This window comes from Babylonia areolata, chromosome 18 (genome assembly GCF_041734735.1).
Source record: "Babylonia areolata isolate BAREFJ2019XMU chromosome 18, ASM4173473v1, whole genome shotgun sequence".
Lineage (NCBI taxonomy): Eukaryota > Metazoa > Mollusca > Gastropoda > Neogastropoda > Buccinidae > Babylonia > Babylonia areolata.
Window position 1 is genome coordinate 50,186,030 of NC_134893.1, and position 20,973 is coordinate 50,207,002.

The window sequence follows — 20,973 nt, forward strand, 5'->3', positions numbered from 1 at the left end:
GCGACGGATGACGTTTTCCATACTGGGGGCCTGTCTTCAGTCCGCCAGCGTCAGCAACACTTCTGTGTTCATGTGTCCAATAGTCTAATGTGAACAAGCAAAAGCAAGACTATCTTGTGCTTCTTTATTGTAATATTTTATTTTATTTCCTAAAGTTTCCCGGTCAGTTGTCGTTCCTGACGTTTGTTTGCTTTGTTTTGTTTTTTTGACTCACTTGTGTAAACAAAGTGAGTCTATGTTTTAACCCGGTGTTCGGTTGTGTGTATGTGTGTGTGTGTGTGTGTGTGTGTGTGTGTGTGTGTGTGTGTGTGTGAGTGTGTCCGTGGTAAACGTTTTGGTGCAGATAGTAAAAAAGGGAAATTACTCTGTAATTAATGCTAGGGGACTTAATTTATCACAAGTGAGTTTTCAAGGCCTTGCCTCTCTTGTTTTTCCATTGTACTTACCTGCGGAGAGAGTGAGAAAGTTGTACTGAAAACAACCCACATGCCTGTTTGATATTGGTGAGAGTGAGGCTGAGGTGCAGTGCCTCCAAGTGGACCTGATGGTGGTTTGATCTCACGTGTCAGTGCCCTTGTGGTACAGTGTGAAAAGACTAAAGCTGTTGTTAGTTCTGCTGCCGTTTTTTTTTTTATAATTTTTTTTGTTTGTATGCTCTTGATCTTTTATATATATATATATATATATATATATATATATATATATATATATATATACATTTATAGATATATACACACAATCATTAAATGCATTACATAATTTCATTTCTGCGTGGGCTTGTTGGTGTTGTGGCGTCTGTAGTGGGGGTATCTTGGGGCGGGTGCACGTCCGCTTTAGCACGCGTGACAGACGCGGATGAGAAATAACGTCACACATACACACACATACAATCGCGCGTGACAAGTGTGAAGATGCCAGCAAAGGATCAGGAACGCAAGCTCACCACGCGCGCAAACTACGCATCACATGTGACAAATTGTATTGTATTGTATTGTATTGTATTGCGTTGCTCCTTTTTTTTGTCACAGCAGATTTCTCTGTGTGAAATTCGGGCTGCTCTCCCCCAGGGAGAGCACGTTGTTACACTAAGAGTGCCGCCTATCGTTTTTGTTTGTTTGTTCGTTTGTAATTTTTCCTGCCTGCAGTTTTTATTAAAAATGTTTTCCTATCGAAGCAGATTTTTCTACAGTATTTTGCCAGGGACAACCCTTTTGTTGCCGTGGGTGGTTTTACGTGCGTAAAGTGCATGCATGCTGCACACGGGACCTCGGTTTATCGTCTCATCCGAATGACTAGCGTCCAGACCACCACTCAAGGTCTAGTGGAGGGGGGGGGGGATATTTACTGGCGACTGTTCCGGGATTCGAACCAGTGCGCTCAGATTCTCTCGCTTCCTCGGCAGACGCGTTACCTCTAGGCCATCACTCCACTATGAAGGTGGGGTGGGGTTGGGTGGGGTGGGGTTGAGTGGGGGAGGATGTGCACAATACACAGAAAAAACACACACAAAAAACAACAACAACAGAAAAGCGACAAACGCGACACGCCATACAAGCGTGAAATGAAAATGTTACCAGAAGAGATCGTCACATTTATACTAACGTGACAAGCCGTGAAAATATCATTAAATGAGAGCGTCACACGCGCGCGCACACAATCGCACGTGACAAGTGTGTGTGATGATGCCATCAGAAGACAAGCGTCATTCATGCATGCATGCATACATACAACCGGACGTGACAGCTTGTGAAGATGTCACCAAACCAGGTAGTTGATTAATTAATCAAATGAAGAAGCCACACACTGCCGAATCGCACGTGACAAATGTGAGGTCGTGCGAATGGAGAGTGTTCCGCAGGGTGTTATTAATTTTGTATTCCTCCTGCTCGATGGTGAACCGTGACAAAGCATACATATGTTTCAGTTATCATTCATTGTTTCTTTCTCTCTCTCTCTCTCTCTCTCTCTCTCTCCCCGTATGCCTGTCTCTCTCTTCCCCCCCCCCCTCTCTCTCTCTCCCTCTCTTCCATCGCTCTAGGTGTGTGAAGGGGGAGGGTATGTATTTTATCTATATCTGTGTGTGTGTGTGTGTGTGTGTGTGTGCGTGTGTGTATTTGTACCTTGTAAAGTACGTCAGTCTGTGTACGTGACGAGACGCGTCATAGCTCAATGACGCAAGGCACACATGCAAGTATTTAGTCTGTCCTGTAAAAAAACAATAACCCCTCCCCGCCCCTCCCCCACCAAAACAAAACAAAACAAAACAACAATAGCAACAACTACTCCGCAGATATTAAACAGAAAATCATGAAGATAAATAAGAGAAAAGTAAACGTCAGCGTATATCTAAACAACAAAAAACAAAAAAACCCCAACAACTTTACAACGATGCTTCATATCATATAAGGGTGGGGTTGGAAAAGAGGATTAAAATCCTGTACTGGGTAAACAGGATAAAGATGGGGCCACTTTGGGTTCTCTCTTTGAGAGAAAGAGAGAGAGAGAGAGAGATTTCCATGCATGATCGGCTTATGCCAACAGTTTCATTCCCTGTGGACACACACATTCGCAGACAGACAGACAGACAGACAGACAGACACACACACACACACACACTCACACACACACACACACTCTCTATCTCTGTCTCTGAAGTTGTTTTTTTCACTTTTGCACACAATGGTAGCTATAGGTGTCGATAGGTAACATGTGATGCTTCATTTATTTCCATGCATTCCTCGTAACTTATTCAGTGTGTGTGTGTATGTGTGTGTGTGTGTGTGTGATCAAATTTATGGGTTATTGAGTTTTTGATTTTTTTTCTATTGAGTGCTGAATTTGATGGGTTTTTTGTTTGTTTGTTTTTTCCCCTTTTTTTCTTTTCACAAGGCTGGGTGGAAAAAACAACAACAAAACATAGTAATTGCTTATCTCATTTCCCTGGTAAAATAAAAAAAATTCGTTTCGTTTCTCAAATCCACGAGCTCACACACACCCCATCCTTCCACACGCACACACACAGACACACACACACAGACACACACACACACACACACACACACACAATCTTCCTTCCTTACTTCTCGGACGCCACTGTCCAGCCGTGTCATCCTCTCCCATCCACCCCCCAACCCCGACCCCCTAACCCCCTCTCATCCATCCCACCTCTCACGTCTTCTCTCTCTCTCCCCCCCCCCCAACTGCCCCCCCCCCCCCGCGCCTCACTGAGTTCAGGAGTTCAGTCAATGAGGCACGAGATGATGAAGTGAACGTGTTCAGTTTCAGAATGCACGGCCATATAGCAATGCCACAACAGCAGCAATCGAAGCTGAGAGAGAGAGATAGAGAGAGAGAGAGAGATAGAGAGAGAGAGGTGGGGAGAGCAGAGACGACAGTGTTTCCTCAAGCGCACACTTTCACGGGTTGCGCGTGCAAGCAAGAGCGAGAGAGAGAGAGAGAGAGAGGAGAGAGGTGGGGGAGAGCGAGACGACAGTGTTTTTCTCAAGCGCACACTTCTCACGGGTTGCGCGTGCAAGCAAGAGAGCGAGAGAAAGTGAGAGGGAGAGGGAGAGAAGGAAGAGCACGAGAGTGAGATCGAGAGCGAGCGGGGGCCACAGTCCAATCGCGCGCCATTCTGTTTTCTTGTCAAGACAGTTGTGTGGAGTATACAGGTCGCGGAAAAAAAACACCCAGAAAAAGAACAGAAGTTTCACTTGTGTGTCGTCGCCTCTTTGCAGTTTGCTGGGAGCATTTCCCCGCCCTCCCCTTTTTTTGTGTGTTTTTTTGTTATTGTTGTTTGTTTTGTATATTTATTAGGGGTGTGTGGCTTTTTTTTTTTGTTACTGGATCATTTTCACTGCTTCAGTTTTCAGAGTGGGAGAAGTTACTGACCTCGGAGTGTTTGTGGGTGGATATCTTTCTTTTAGTACCTGGCGTGACCAAAGGAAAAAGTAAGAGACGTTTCTGATTTGATATTTTTTGGTTAGCTTTTTATTTTATTTTATTTTTTGTAGATTATCATTATTATTATTATTATTATTATTATTATTATTATTATTATTATAATCATTACCATTATTATTATTATCACCATTACTACTACTACTACTACTACTATAATAGTATTATTGTTCTTGTTGTTGTTGTTGCTGTTGTTGTTGTTGTTTGCAAAGTATACCTACAATTACACGCAACTAGTTTGGTAATTCTTTATTTTGGTATCCTAAATTCTGGGACCTTTCTTTGAACTGACGAAATTGTTCGCGTGCTTTACAATGCATGCATGTGAGAGAAATTGATATGTTGCGTTCAGTCCACCTTTGCAATCAAAAGTTAGACTCGGGTTGGAAAACAAAGCGACCTGACCCTTATCGTGTACACGAACCGATACTATGACTCAAGTCGCCTTATGTTTTGTAAACTTGTGCAAGGTTGGGGGACCTTTTACTTTAATTGGAAAAGCTGCTGTCAGGTTGGGAAAGTTTGAATGAACGAGACAATGCAGACGGTTTTGTGGACATGGCAGAATGACTGCACATTAGAGTAACGACTGAGTCTACCCTGTAAAAAAAAGTCAGTACAACAGCCCTTAAAATAGAATCGAAAGGCACAGAGAATGGCTCCATAATACCTACTACTTATGGTAATTATTTTTTGTTCTTTCAGTGCAATGTGTGTGTGTGTGTGTGTGTGTGTGTGTTTCCAGTTACGAACATCAAAAATAGCTTATCCGTTGTATACTATTGTCATTATAAAATCATCAATCAAGACCCCAGTTTTTTCATCTTTTCATTTTTGGGGGATGGAGAGACGGGGGGTGGGGGTGGGGGTGGGGGGGTTGTTGGGGCAATAACCACTACCACCATAACAAAATTTACAGAACGAAACGAAAATGTGTGGAGCACGTGATGAAATTACAATTTACGTATCCAGTATATGTGCATGTGCTTCAGAGTAGATAATGTAATTGGATTCAGTATTTCGGTGTATTGATGTACTTAAAGATATCCTTTTTAATTGCCTCCACTGTTATTATTATTTAAAAAAAAATGGGACCAAAGCTTTATTATTCTCAAGTGCATACACACATGTAGGAAACAGAAATTCCATTCCGTACTCTAAAGGGTATCCTTATAAGGATACATAAAGTCTGTTCCTTACTCATAAGTGCATACATTGGATATATGAATTCAGTTCTCTACGGTTAAACGCATGTACATGTATAGGATACAGGATTATATATATATCTTCCATGCTTTACTGTCAAGCGCGTGCAGTCATACAGAGGATGTATAAATTCCATTCATATCTCTCGAATGTACATGCATTCATAGGATATATATATATATATATATATATATATATATATATATATCTATATATATATGTACACAGAGAGAGAGAGAGAGAGAGAGAGAGAGAGAGAGAGATTCAGTTCTCCTCTCTCAAGTGCACGTATCCATGTGAATGACCAGCTCATCCCCACAACTTTCCATGACAGCAGTCACATGGGAATTTTTGTGCTTTGTTGTCTCCCCTCCCTCTGAAGTTTGGGGGTCCGATCTGAGTCACATCGACCCGACACGACACGTACGCTCGCTCACACGACGACAAAACTTTTGAAATGTTCGACAGTTGATATGAACTGAACAGAATAGAAGAGAAGTGAGTAAGTAAGTAAGTAAGTAAGTAAGTAAATGAATTTATCAGTATATGAATGAATAATTAGATATATTGATATATTGATAGATAAATAAGTCAGTGAGATAAAAAAAAAAAAGCAAATGAATAAACTCCATGGCGAATAAAGAAATAAAAGTTGATTTTAAAACAAGAGAGGCAAGGCCTTCAAGACTCACTTGTGATACACTTTAAAAAAAATCTAATCGTTAAAATGTGTTCTGTATTTGTTATTATAAAGCTTCGCGTTAAAAAAAAAGAAGAAAAAAGTCCTAACCAGATTCGAGCCCCGCGTGTTCGGGTGAGAAGAAACTGCCTTATCCATTACACTATCGTGGCTCCTTAACTGACGTTCTAAAATTTAACATTTGAACATACTTTTTTAAAGGGCAATAAATCAATTGCGGTATTCGCAGTGAGAACGCTGTTTAAATCATATTATTCTGGTGTATCTTGGGCATTCAAAAAATCTTTAAGGGCAATAAAAAATTCTTTTTAATGGCTATCGCCGCAATCACACTGCAACATTTAGCCGTTTTCACTAGATCTAGATTGATGTACAAGTTTAGTTACACCCGCCGGGAATGTAGTACGACACGGTCGATTCAATTTCTCTTTTATGTTCATTCTAGTTTTATAGTTTTAAAGTTGATATGAAAATTTAGTATTTTGTTAAACTAATAACATGTAGAGCCAAGTACAAGTACTTCTAAACATCGTATGAAGTGAAAAGGACTTCATTTTGAGAAAAGTCAAGACTGGAAATTTTTTCGTCTCATCGTGATTAGTTCAAGGGTATTAACTCGCATGGTTTACAATTTTTAACTGTGAATTCCGACTGATTATGTGGATATTTTTATGGCAGTTTGGGGCATAATCCAGTAAGTGATGAGGCGTTCACAAATCTTTCTCTGAATAAATATTTAACGGTCTCCTTCTCCAACTTTCCATCACATGTTATTGTGTATTGTCCATTGAATATAGGATTGAATGGGCAGGTCAACAACTTGAAACAAAATGGCGTCGTTCGCGTTCGCGAACAATATGAGCACGCGCTTTGAATGTGTATAAATATGTGTACGCAATTGATTTTTGCCCATGACCTTCAGGGCTCAGCCAACAGATCTGTAAAGTCCACTCGTCGTATTGATTTGAGTATTTTCCGAAAAAGACCACTTGGGCGAATGAACATAGTGAAAGCCCTGTACACTGAGAGTAAAACACACAAGCTTTTTATGTATTGAGTATAATTTCAAAATGTAATGTTTAAGATGAGAAAGATCAGTTTAAAGCATAAGTCCCCTAGCATTAATTACGGAGCAATTTCCCTTTTTTACTATCTGCACCAAAACGTTTGCAAAATAAATAAAACTTCCATGCTTAGCAAAAGAAGTTCCTGTTTGAACAAAAAATGAAAATAATGACTGCTCTTGTTGTTGTGTCAGAATAGTGCCAAGTTTAGAGAATAAAAAAAGAGAGAAAAAAAACAAAAACAAAAAAACAACAACCAGTAAATGCAGTTTGCATATAATTAGGCTTCATTTTTTTGTGTGCCCATCCCAGAGGTGCAATATTGTTTTAACAAGATGACTGGAAAGAACTGAATTTTTCCTATTTTTATGCCTAATTTGGTGTCAACTGACAAAGTATTTGCGGAGAAAAATGTACCACGGACACACAGACACAGACACACACACACACACACACACACACACACACAAAACCGAACACCGAGTTAAAACATAGACTCCTTTTGTTTACACAAGTAAGTCAAAAAGAACAAAAAAAGAGCAGAGTAAACAGACACGCAAATGAATAGATGACTCCAAGAACAAGTAAAATACATGAATGAAAAACGACAACAACAACAACGAATGAATGATAACGCAATGTACAAGCAAAATCCCCAAAAAGAGATATAGATATATACGTAAGAGAAAAAAAAAGTTGATAAAAAAGGGGGGGGGACAAGTGATGAGTTGATGAAGTAAACGTAATAAATGAATAGAATGTTATGAAAATGTCAATGAATAAAATGAACTGAATGGAAATGCCCTTCAACACAATCACCCCCGTCCCCTCCCACCTCCCCCCGCACCCCAACAAAACAAAGCATAATCAAACGAATAACTCTCTCCTCCCCTCCCTCTTGCCCCCTCCCCTTCCCTCAGCCCTCCTAAACAAACGAATCAATAAGTAATAATAAAAAGTCCACATTTCCAGCGTTTGTCATTAATTTTATGAGAGTCCGCAGCTGTTGCATAGCTAAATGGAGTGTGGAGGTAAAGAGGGGACGGGAAGGGTGTGTGTGTGTGTGTGGGGGGGGGGATAGGGGGTTCAAAATGGAACGATGGGGTTATAACAATAATTGTCGCTGGACCTTTTTTTTTTTGTTTGCTACTTTTGTTTGGTTTTGTTTTGTTTTGTTTTTTTATTTCATTTTCTCTTTGGACTTGCTGATCAGAACACCGAGAAACGGCTGTTTTGTTCCTTTCCCCACCAATCAGTTTGTGTCAACGTTTAGGGTTTGTTTGTCATCACACACACATACACGCCGGCATGCGAGCGTGCGCACGACAGAGCACACACATACACACACACACGCACACTCATGTACGCACGCACGCATGCACGCACGCATGCGCGGACACACAGCCACAAATACACACGCACACACGCGCGGGAGCACAGAGAATTACGAATGACAGGGGTGTGCTAAAAGTTCTGTGTGTGTGTTCGAGGGCTGCAAAACACTAAACACACACACACACACACACTCACAGACACACACACAGACACACACACACACACACACACACACACACACACACACACACACACACAAACACTCACATACTCACACACACACACACACACACACACACACACACATTATGTAACAATGTCCTTAAAAGCATTGGCTCTGTCCTCAGTGGGTGGCGTAATGAGAAATGAGATATCCTAACAGATTCCGACCCTACTCCTTCCCTCGTCCGAATCACAGGCTGCGAGTTAATTTCAGCATTCTTGGAGTACTCTCACTTGGAGGCAGACCGAAGATGACAGAGATTTGAAGTGGATGGCCAGAGGAATGAATAACGAGCATCGTTATCATCATCGCCAAGATCGATGGGTATTGGATATTGGTTCAATATCTCTATCTCTGTCTTGGTTGCCATCGAAGATCCCAGTAGTAGATAATTGCGTTACTTTCACTGATACGTTTGATGTATCTACATATTTCACGCACATAAAGTTAAGGACCACTTTTGTACATGAATGACAAGCAAAAAAACCCAAAAAACAAACAAACAAAAAAAAACCCCCACAAAACAAAACAAACAAGAGAGGCAAGGCCTTCAAGACTCACTTGTGATACACTTAAAAAAAATCCAAGCTTTTTATGTATTGAGTATAATTTCAAAATGTAATGTTTAAGATGAGAAAGATCAGGTTAAAGCAAATTAACTCCCCTAGCATTAATTACAGAGTAATTTCCCTTTTTTACTATATGCAGCAAAACGTTTGCAAAATAAATAAAACTTCCATGCTTAGCAAAAGAAGTTCCTGTTTGAACAGAAAATGATAATAATGACTGCTCTTGTTGTTGGGTCAGAATATCAAATCAAAGTGCCAAGTTTAGAGAATACAAAAAATATAAATATAACAGTAAATGCAGTTTGCATATAATTAGGCTTCATTTTTTATTTTTTGTGCCCATCCCAGAGGTGCAATATTGTTTTAAACAAGATGACTGGAAAGAACTGAATTTTTCCTATTTTTATGCCTAATTTGGTGTCAAGTGACAAAGTATTTGCAGAGAAAATGTCAATGTTAAAGTTTACCACGGACACACAGACACACAGACACACACACACAGACAGCCGAACACCAGGTTAAAACATAGACTCACTTTGTTTACACAAGTGAGTCAAAAACAAACAAACAAAAAAACAAACAAAAACAAACGGATGAACTAAACAGTTTCATTTTGGGCAGATATTGAATTCAAAGAACGACGCTTGGGAAAATTCAAGTCATTTCCGGTAATGAGAACAAACACATTTGTTTACAGAATAGTAATGCCCCCGATTTCGATATAATCTTGAGAAATGCTTTTGCTTTTTCCTTACTATCGCCTTTTTATTTTTTATCAGCAAACTTGTCAACAATTTATCTTTTTTGTGTGTGATAATATAGTATTTTTGTATCTTGTATGTTGAGCTGTGGTGCCACTGCATCAGCAGTCTTGCATGGGGCACTTGCGCTCACACTTTTTGCAGTTTAACTATGATGGGCAAAGTAGGAATTGTCCTTTTTGTGATGACACTCCGGAAACCGAAATGCATTTTCTTTTGGTCTGCCCTAAGTACTGTTCCCTGCGTTCTCAGTTTATTCCTGCTAAATTTCACAAACATCCAAGTGCATTTAAGATGTCCATGTTGTTATCCTGTGCGAGTGAGAGATTGAGTGTTAGTATATGCAAGTTTGTATTCAAAGCGTTTTCTTTACGAGCAAATGCTCTAGAATCGTTATCGATGCCCATGCAGTTCAATGGTTGTCCTAATATTCATTTCCCTGTATTAATTCTGTTTGTCCTTGCGAACTCCATTGTTGTGGATCTGTGGTCTGACAATTAAAATATTTCGACTTCGACTTCGAGTCTTGCATGGGGCAACCGAACAGAAACCAGTATTTTCGTTGAATGCCTGCACTGATGGTTTAGTCATCGTCACCCCAATGATCTAATGTTGCATGAATCAGGAGAGGATGCGATGTTAAAAAGATACAATGACGGGCGCAATAGCTGAGTGGTTAAAGCGTTGGACTTTCAATCTGAGGGTCCTGGGTTATCGAATGTCGGTGACGGCGCCTGGTGGGTAATGGATGGTGATTTTTACGATCTCCCAGGTCAACAGATGTGCAGACCTGCTAGTGCCTGAACCCCCTTCGTGTGTATACGCAAACAGAAAATCAAATATCCACGTTAAAGATCCTGTAATCCATGGTAGCGTTCGGTGGGTTATGGAAACACAAGAACATACCCAGCATGCACACCCCAGAAAGCGGAGTATGGCTGCCTACATGGCGGGGTGAAAACGGTCATACACGTAAAAGCCCACTCGTGTACATACGAGTGAACGTGGGAGTTGCAGTCCACGAACGAAGAAGAAGAAGAAAACACAAAAAAACACGCCCAGATATTGCAGCGTTGTGAGGTTTTCTTTTTGTCAGGGCTTGTAGTCAACAGAAAAAAACCCCCAAGCAACTCAGTGGTGGTGGAGTCGGTATCGGAACGGGATTGATCCTATTTTGCAGCAGCTTCTGTGGGTGGTGGACTATATAGAATCTATAGAGGAAGCATCCCTCGTCATTCATTAGGGGTATAATTAAAATCAACTACAACAGCAGCAGCAGCAGCAGCAGTAGCAGCAGCAGCAGCAGCACCACCACCACCACCACCAACAACAACAACAGCAACGGTATTACATTTGAACGTATAGATATATTTTCAGAAAAACCCAAAACCTCATCCGGCACACAACAACATGAAAAAAAACAAGAAGAAGAAGAAGATGAAATTTCCATTTTTGCCCACAGTTCCTGCGCGATCCCACTTTGTACTCGTCAGTAACACTTATACAATTGAAAACGTCTGGTTTGTGTCTCAAGACAACGCTCGCACTCACAGTAGCGACTTACTCGCCGCCTCAGGTTTGGAGTTTGAACAAAATAGATCAAATATCACACTGACAAGAGGAGATAATTATCGTCACAATATACGGGTAAAACAAAAAAGAAGCACAACGCCGATTTTTTTTTTTTTTTAACATAAGGAGAACTGCGGATGAAATACCATGTCATTTTATTTATTCCATGCCATTTTTGTGTGTAGTTTAGTTCTTTACCTTGCATTATCGTTTTAGCAGTCACTGGACAGTTGGAGAGAGCCCCCTCCCCCCCCCCCCTCCCCAAAACAAACTGACAAACAAGCAAAAAAAAAAAAAAAAAAAAAAAAAAAAAAAAAAAAAAAGGGATAAAATACGTTTTAATTTTAAGATGAAAATAGGAGGTTAACCCCCCCACCCCCCACCCCAATCTCCTCGGGGTCCACTTAACCTGAAGAACCATATAGAGACACAACAACAAAACTGCAAAACTGCATCCCACGAACAACACTATACCCTCCCACACTTCCCACAACAGCTTCCTCCGCCAAACTCGCGAGATCAGTTGAAAGTGATCCTTTATTTTGCAGATGATCCAGGAAAAGGCTCCGTGCGCACGCGCGCGCGTGTACACACACACACACACACACACACACACACACACACACACACACAAGCACACACAAGCAATCTTTCGAGATAAACAGATAATAAAAGCTTGGCAGGCGCGTGATGTTTTGACTCACTCCGTGTCAACAAAGCGGTCTTCCCGTGCCAGTGCACACTTCATGGCTCAGTCTCCTGTGAGTCCTCTCCAAGCGACAGATTTGCATGCACAGCACGTGCAGTTCGCCGTTCAAAACCCGTCCGTGCGCGTAGTGACACATGCGCCCGTGCGCGGATGTCGTGCACGAGCCCGCGCGCGTATGCACGTGCACCCACCCACCCACAAACACAGACAAATACACGGGCGCGCGCACGCGCGCGCGCGCGCACACACACACACACACACACACACACACACACACACACACACACACACACACACACACTCTCTCTCTCTCTCTTTCTCTTTCTCTTTCGGTGTCTCTGTCTTTCGTTGACATGCACACACAAACACACACACACACTCTCTCTCTGTCTCGCTCTCGCTTACACTCACACACACACACACACATACACACACACACACACTCTCTCTGTCTTGCTCTCGCTTACACACACACACACGGAGGCGCAGTCGCGCGCGCGCACCATATGCGTGCCAGTCAGTGAAGAGATTCATGAAAGCGGGGGCACAAGTTGTACTTGTCATGAAATGGATTTGTGGATAGGTTGGGGTTAGAGAGAGGGAAGGAGAAAGACGGAGAGAGAGAGAGAGAGAGAGAGAGAGAGAGTGAGAGAGAGAGTGTGTGTGTTACTCAATACGCAAAGGACACGAGGAAATATGTTTTGTCGGAAAGAAATGCATTACTTCACGAACGAAAAAACAACCCCGATTTGCCTGACAACAACTGTCATATATATACACACACACACACACACACACACACATATATATATATATATGTGTGTGTGTATATTTTTTTATGTATATATATATATATATATATATATATATATATATATATATATATATATACATTGGATCACAAAGCAGCCGTGTTTCTGAACATGTTATGTATTTCTTTTCTTTTTTTTTTCTTTTTTTTTCGTTAACGATTCAGCAGTGTTTGCTACTTTCCTTTTTTGGCGGTAGTATTGATGACGCTTGGAAAAGACAGGTTTCATGGCTGCAAGTGGGTCATCATTGCATGGTACATGGTATTGATTCCTTATGGAATGTACGGATTTGATGATGTTGTTTTTTTGTGTGTGTTTTTTTATTTTATTTTATTAAATTAACGGACTGGATGGTAACTCCAAAAGAAAAAGAAGTGAGCATTTTTGCTTTGCCTACTTATTTGCCAGACTTTCGATTACGACAAAAACAACAACAACCCAAAACAACAACAACAGCCCCCCCCCCACCACCCCCTGGCTACCCTCCCTACCCCCACAACAACAACAACAACAAAGATCTAAACTCTGCCTTTTAAACGCGAAGTATTTTGTTTCAATTATGTATGCATACAACAACAACAGCAACAACAAGAACAAAAAAACCCCCATAAAACAACACTTTAGTTTTTGTTTCCACCTTTCCCCCAAAATGCACCACCTTTTCATATAAAGACACAATCATTTTCCGCCGATTTGTCTAAACGCTGGGCCATTTAAAGAGAACAAGAGGCAAAGCCTTCAAGACTCACTTGTGCTTCACGCTTTATCCTGTAAAGGAATCATTAGGAGGGAAAAAAAAGAGATTTTAAAAAATGGTTTTAAAGTGCTCTGTATTAAATATGATGGATAAGCTTGGGAGAAGAAAAAAGAAAAGAAAAGAAAAGAAAATGTAATGTTTAAGATGAGAAAGATCAGTTTAAAGCAAATTAAGTCCCCTAGCATTAATTACAGAGTAATTTCCCTTTTTCACTATCTGCACCAAAATGTTTGCAAAATAAATAAAACTTCCATGCTTAGCAAAAGAAGTTCCTGTTTGAACAAAAAAATGATAATAATGACTGCTCTTGTTGTTGTGTCAGAAAATCCGATCAAAGTGCCAAGTTTAGAGAATATAAACAATATAAATATAACAGTAAATGCAGTTTGCATATAATTAGGTTTCATTTTTTAAATTTTTTTGGTGCCCATCCCAGAGGTGCAATATTGTTTTAAACAAGATGACTGGAAAGAACTGAATTTTTCCTGTTTTTATGCCTAATTTGGTGTCAACTGACTAAAGTATTTGCGGAGAAAATGTCAATGTTAAAGTTTACCACGGACACACAGACACACACACACACACACACACACACACAACCGAACACCGGGTTAAAACATTGACTCACTTTGTTTACACAAGTGAGTCAAAAATGTCCATTCAGGAATTGAAACACAAATCCTTTTGCTTCTATGTACTTCGCTTTCAACCACCTCCCTCAAAACATAAAGACTTGTTTACGATCTTCGACCAGGCTAAAAGCCTTTTTAAAGAAAATAAAATGTGAATCTTAATACGATAGCACTTTCCAGTCTGATAAGACACAAAGCAGATTTTTGTTTTTTCTTCTTTCTTTCTTTCTCTCCGATTTGTACTCTCAATTACCGATGCTATTGTCCTACTTGGCTTTGTAGAGGGAATAATCGATCTTAGGATCAAAAACGTGTTTCATTGTCATTTTATTGTGTCGTATTCTATTTATTTTATTTTATTTCATTTTGTTTTTCTTCCCTCAGGTACCGTTTCACTAGATTATGTATGTGGTGGGGGCTGGGTGGTTGGGGTGGCGGGGGGGTGGGGTGGGGGTGAGGAAAAGGGTGGGAAGGAGGAGGGGGTAAGGGGGCGGAGGTGAGGAGGGGGTAGGGGGGTGGAAGAAAGGGAGAAGGGGGAGGGAGAGATTGGGAGGCAGCAGTGCCAACTATTGGTGAGAGAATAGAGGTAGAAAGACGATGTGTGTGTGTGTGTGTGTGTGTGTGTGTGTGTGTGTGTGTGCAAATCGGGCCCGCGTTTGTCGCACTGTCATTCGTTTACACGTAGCACAAAACATTGCACAAAGTGAGATTCCCTCGTGTGGCTTTGTCGTTTTGTGAAACATGTCTTTTGCTGATTTTGTTGTTGTTGTTGTTGTTGTTTTGAAAGAGCGCTCTTGTGTGTGTGTGTGTGTGTGTGTGTGTGTGTGTGTGTGTGTGTGTGTGTGCATTTTATAACGAAACAAATATGCCCCAATACTTACAAATTATTAAAAAAAACCCAAACAAACGAACGAATGAAATTAATGAACGTGCCAACAAACACGCAGACAAGCAAACACACACACAGACACACACACAGACACACACACACACACACACACACACACACACACACACACACACCAAACAAAAAAAACACACACAAAAAACAAGAAACAAACAAACAAGCAAAAATAAAAAAACAAACAACCCCCCCAAAAAAACAACAAAAACAACAACAACAACAAACCAACAACAACACACAACAAAACAGCAACAACAACAAAAACAAAAACACAACAAAACAAAACGATACATCCACCAGCGACAACTAACTTCCTCACGGGTCACACCCATATTATATTTGTTTCAGAAAGTAGTCAGCTGATCGAAGGAAAACAACAGAATACCCGCTGAAGCGCCTCTTCCTGGCGAGAGCGAGCGAGCGAGCGAGAGGGAGAGAGAGAGAGAGAGAGAGAGAGAGAGAAAGACAGAGAGAAAATAAGACGAAGACGGACCTTCTGGAAAACGAAGTAGACGAAGGTGAAAAAGGAAGATCCGACAGAAGAAAGCCGCACCCATTCTTGATACGTAAAGATCCGTCCTTCGATTGACGGACGCCACGTACTACAGGTCCGTCTCCGTACGTACGTGTGGGGAAACGACCGTAGCTGTAGAAATGGAATCCGTGCCGATTCTAAGCTCCGCCACTGTCAGAACGCATGCTGGGGATTGCGACACTGGTTGTGTGTGAGTCAGTCGATATATGGGTCCGTGGCAGCGGTGACGGTGACGGTGACGGTGACAACACAGCTGCTTCACTTTACCTAGGAGAAGAAGGGGGTGGAGAAGAAGAAGAAGAAGAAGAAGACTGAAAGTGTGTATAATGTTTGAAACTCGATAAAAAAAGAAAAAAAAGAAAAAAGGGGATATTGATTCCAAAGTGTAAAACTAGTGCAAAGTCAAGGCTGGAGTACCTGACTAGCTGATTAAAAAAAAAAGAACAAGAAAAGAAAAAAAAACAATAACAAACTTTATAAAGAATGGTAAATGATGCCGTTGAGCGTCTGCTGGTATAAAACCTGACCTTACAAAGTAACTTGGTGTTTTTATCAGCGATCGTCTCATGTCGTTGCTTCTGTGAGACTGCTGCAACAGTGGAGAGTGAAGGACGCGACATTTTTTTGTTGTTCCCCAAATGACGTTGGTGATGTGAGTGAAGGGTGTTTCCCATTGCATGTTGCTATTCATTGGAATATAAAGGATTTCTTCTTCGGGTGCTTTCTGATGATGGTGCGGGTTAACTGAACGTGATGATGTTGTGGTTTCAAAACATGCAGTCGATTTTTTAAAAATTTTTTTATGTGCTTTCTGTTTTGAAAAGTCAATGTCTTTCATGACCTAGAATACCAGACGGCATATATATATTTTTTTTAAACTAGGTAAATGCGTTTTATACTCGCCTACGCTTACTGAGCGGCTTGTTTGTGTTTTGGTTTGTGTATGTGTGTTTTTATTTTTAGCATACAGACAGGGAACTCATCATCTATCTGAAGTATCAGTGTTGTGCAAATAAGGTCATCTCCGGCGAACTGTGTCAGTACGTATGGCTGATACCTACGGACACTGTCTGTAACCTGCCTAGCGTCAGTGCATTATCGACGTGATCGTTACAGTTCCACATCTGCAGTGTCTGTCTTGTGATCAGAAGAGTGATCCATAATGAAAGCGGATCGCTGAAAAAAAAAAAAAAAAAAAAAAATTGCAGTGTTCAGGAGCGCAGATTATCACCGTCTGTGATCCAAACTGCTTGAGAGTGTGCGTTTTTTTTGTTCCAAAAACGTGTACTTATAAAAAAAAAATTGACATGTCTGTATCGAGACGTTTGGAAACGACCAAGGGGCAGAAACTTCACTTGTTATTCACTGGAAACCTTAAGTTTTCTTCTATGGATGTCTAGAGAAGTTCTTGTTGTTTTTTTCCCCAAGAAGTCAGAATAATTACGCCAAAATACTTATGTCAGGAAATTTAAGTCCAAGTCCAGAAAGATCTGCTGACAGGGCATTGTGTCGGTACTTTCTCGTTCACCTTTTCACTGTTGTCTGGAGAAAGGTTCACATCTATTTTTTTTCCTGAAGCGTTAGCAATAATATATAAGTCTCAGTGATTGTAAAGCTTGATTTTGGTCGATTGTGAGGTGGGAACAATTCATTCATGATATTTCTCAAAGCGTTCCAGTAGTTTACTAGCATAAAAGCAGTTCTCCAGAAGTTTTCTTTAATGAGAGAGAGAGTGTAGCAGATTAAGTCTTAACAGGCACTCTATTATTTGTGAAGCTTTGTAGTCAGCTAACTTTAAGCTTCCTTTACACCACAGTGAGAATAATTTCCGTATGATTCGATAGTTTCCAGAGTCACATCCGAATTGTCGGTCTTTTGAAACAAAGATAGAATTACAGAGTTTAGCAAGAGAGAGAAAGGGGAAGACAAACCCTGGAAAAAAAAAAAAACAACGGAAAAAAAATCAAAGATGGAAAAGAACGAAAGAAAATAACAAACAGGGTTTAGTCATTCAGTATTCAAAACAACACTTTTTATGAATTCAGAACAGGAAGCATGATCGCGACGACTGTCAACGCAACTGAAACACGTTCCGGACAGAAACTTTGACCTTCGGCCTATTTGTCTCCTTTCTCTTCTTTGGGAACTAAACTGAAAACCGATCCCCCCAAACATGGAACGCCTCAATGTGACCCAACCAACCCCTGCCGTTTTCATCATCACCCTGACCCTCTTATCACTTATCATCCTCTTCGGATACCCATCTCCAGTCACCGCACTCCCCACGGACACAGCCGACTCGGGCTACAATAAGAACAACCACAACAACCACGACCACGACCCATACCTCAGCCCCGACCTCGCGAGTTCTTTCGCGAACTCCAACCCAAACCTCGACCTTGACCCCACCAACCCCAACCTCGGCCTTGACCCCACCAACCCTGACCTCACTGCGAAGTTGAACCCGGACCCGAACCTGAACCCATACCCCCCCGACGGGACCAACGCCCACGACCCCTATTTCCCGAACGACCACGACATCTACATCGGCTACATCACGGGCTCGCTGATGCAGCCGGACGTGGAGAAGGGCAAGTTCTATGACCGGCCGGGGACCCGCATTTCCGGGGCCTTGACCTACGCCCTGGAGCAGGTGAACGCCGACCCCGAGGTGCTGCCCTTCCACACGCTGCGCTTCCTGATGGCGGAGACGTACGGCGAGGAGGAGGTGAGCATCCGGGAGACGGCCCTGCTGCTCAGCGAGCGGATCGCCGCCTACATCGGGCCCCAGGAGACGTGTACGCACGAGGGGCGGATCGCGGCGGCCTTCAACGTGCCCATGATCTCTTACGTGAGTGTGTGTGTGTGTGTGTGTGTGTGTGTGTGTGTGTGTGTGTGCACCTTTAGTGGAAGTGGTGTGTGTGTGTGTGTGTGTGTGTGTGTGTGTGTGTGTTGTGTTGTGTTGTGTTGTGTGTGTGTGTGTGTGTGTGTGTGTGTGTGTGTGTGTGTGTGTTGTTTTGTTTTGCTTTGTTAGCGCCGTATGCTCCAGCTGGAGCGAAGACAAATCCAGTTTATTTCAGGTTGTTTGTTCGGCAGGTTCTCTTATTTCTTGTTCTAATTCTTTCTCTCTCTCTCTCTCCCGCCCCCCCTTGGGTTGGTTTGTTAGGTGGTTTGTGTTTATATGCTTCTTCTTCTTCTTCTTCTTCTTCTTCTCCTTCTTCCTAAGGTTAGTTGTTATTGTGTTTGTGTTTGTCGGTTTATGTCTTTTCATTTCCCTTTCTTCCATGGGTTGGGTTGTCGGCTTATGTCTTGCCTTTCTCTTTCTCGGTGTTTTTCTGTGGTGAATGGCTTTCCTTTCTTGTCTTTATACGTTTGTTTCTTGATGTCCTTACCTCCTCCTCCTCCTCCACCTCCTTCTCCTCCTCCTCCTTCTTCTTTTCACTGGATTGTTTGTGTGTCAATGTCTTTCCTTCTCTTCCTTGGATTGTTTGTGTGTCAATGTCTTTCCTTCTTCTCTTCCTTGGATTGTTTGTGTGTCAGTGTCTTTCCTTCTTCTCTTCCTCGGATTGTTTGTGTGTCAATGTCTTTCCTTCTCTTCCGTGGATTGTTTGTGTATCAATGTCTTTCCTTCTTCTCTTCCGTGGATTGTTTTTGTGTGTCAATGTCTTTTCTTCTTCTCTTCCTTGGATTGTTTGTGTGTGTCAGTGTCTCTCCTTCTTCTCTTCCTTGGATTGTTTGTGTGTCAATGTCTTTCCTTCTTCTCTTCCGTGGATTGTTTGTGTGTCAGTGTCTTTCCTTCTTCTCTTTCTCGGATTGTTTGTGTGTCAATGTCTTTCCTTCTTCTCTTCCGTGGATTGTTTGTGTGTGTCAGTGTCTTTCCTTCTTCTCTTCCGTGGATTGTTTGTGTGTCAGTGTCTTTCCTTCTTCTCTTTCTCGGATTGTTTGTGTGTCAGTGTCTTTCCTTCTTCTCTTCCGTGGATTGTTTGTGTGTGTCAGTGTCTTTCCTTCTTCTCTTCCGTGGATGGATTGTTTGTGTATCAATGTCTTTCCTTCTTCTCTTCCGTGGATTGTTTGTATGTGTCAATGTCTTTCCTTCTTCTCTTCCTCGGATTGTTTGTGTATCAGTGTCTTTCCTTCTTCTCTTTCTCGGATTGTTTGTGTGTCAATGTCTTTCCTTCTTCTCTTCCGTGGATTGTTTGTGTATCAGTGTCTTTCCTTCTTCTCTTCCGTGGGTTGTTTGTGTGTCAGTGTCTTTCCTTCTTCTCTTCCGTGGATTGTTTGTGTGTGTCAGTATCTTTCCTTCTTCTCTTCCGTGGATTGTTTGTGTATCAGTGTCTTTCCTTCTTCTCTTTCTCGGATTGTTTGTGTGTATCAATGTCTTTTCTTCTTCTCTTCCTCGGATTGTTTGTGTGTGTTAGTATCTTTCCTTCTTCTCTTCCGTGGATTGTTTTTGTGTCAGTGTCTTTCCTTCTCTTCCTTGGATTGTTTGTGTATCAATGTCTTTCCTTCTTCTCTTCCTTGGATTGTTTGTGTATCAATGTCTTTCCTTCTTCTCTTTCTCGGATTGTTTTCGTGTGTCAATGTCTTTCCTTCTTCTCTTCCTCGGATTGTTTGTGTGTCAGTGTCTTTCCTTCTTCTCTTCCTTGGATTGTTTGTGTGTATCAGTGTCTTTCCTTCTTCTCTTCCTCGGATTGTTTGTTTGTGTCAATGTCTTTCCTTCTTCTCTTCCTTGGATTGTTTGTGTGTGTCAGTGTCTTTCCTTCTTCTCTTCCTTGGATTGTTTGTGTGTGTCAGTGTCTTTCCTTCTTCTCTTCCGTGGATTGTTTGTGTGTCAGTGTCTTTCCTTCTTCTCTTTCTCGGATTGTTTGTGTATCAATGTCTTTCCTTCTTCTCTTCCGTGGATTGTTTGTTTGTATCAATGTCTTTCCTTCTTCTCTTCCTCGGATTGTTTGTGTATCAGTGTCTTTCCTTCTTCTCTTTCTCGGATTGTTTGTGTGTCAGTGTCTTTCCTTCTTCTCTTCCGTGGATTGTTTGTGTATCAGTGTCTTTCCTTTTTCTCTTCCTTGGATTGTTTGTTTGTGTCAATGTCTTTCCTTCTTCTCTTCCTCGGATTGTTTGTGTATCAATGTCTTTCCTTCTTCTCTTCCGTGGATTGTTTTTGTGTGTCAGTATCTTTCCTTCTTCTCTTCCTTGGATTGTTTGTGTGTCTCAATATCTTTCCTTTTTCTCTTCCT

The 20,973-nt window shown here is 41.4% G+C and overlaps 1 protein-coding gene across 1 annotated transcript in view; it reads left to right on the forward strand.

Moving 5' to 3' along the window:
- Nucleotides 1-17,912: 17,912 nt before the first annotated feature.
- The window catches only part of LOC143292273 (speract receptor-like), a 434,645-nt gene continuing 431,584 nt past the window's right edge, over nucleotides 17,913-20,973 (forward strand). The window contains exon 1 of the mRNA XM_076602459.1: nucleotides 17,913-18,590. Coding sequence (XP_076458574.1) covers nucleotides 17,913-18,590 — 678 coding nt within the window. The remainder of the gene's footprint in view (nucleotides 18,591-20,973) is intronic.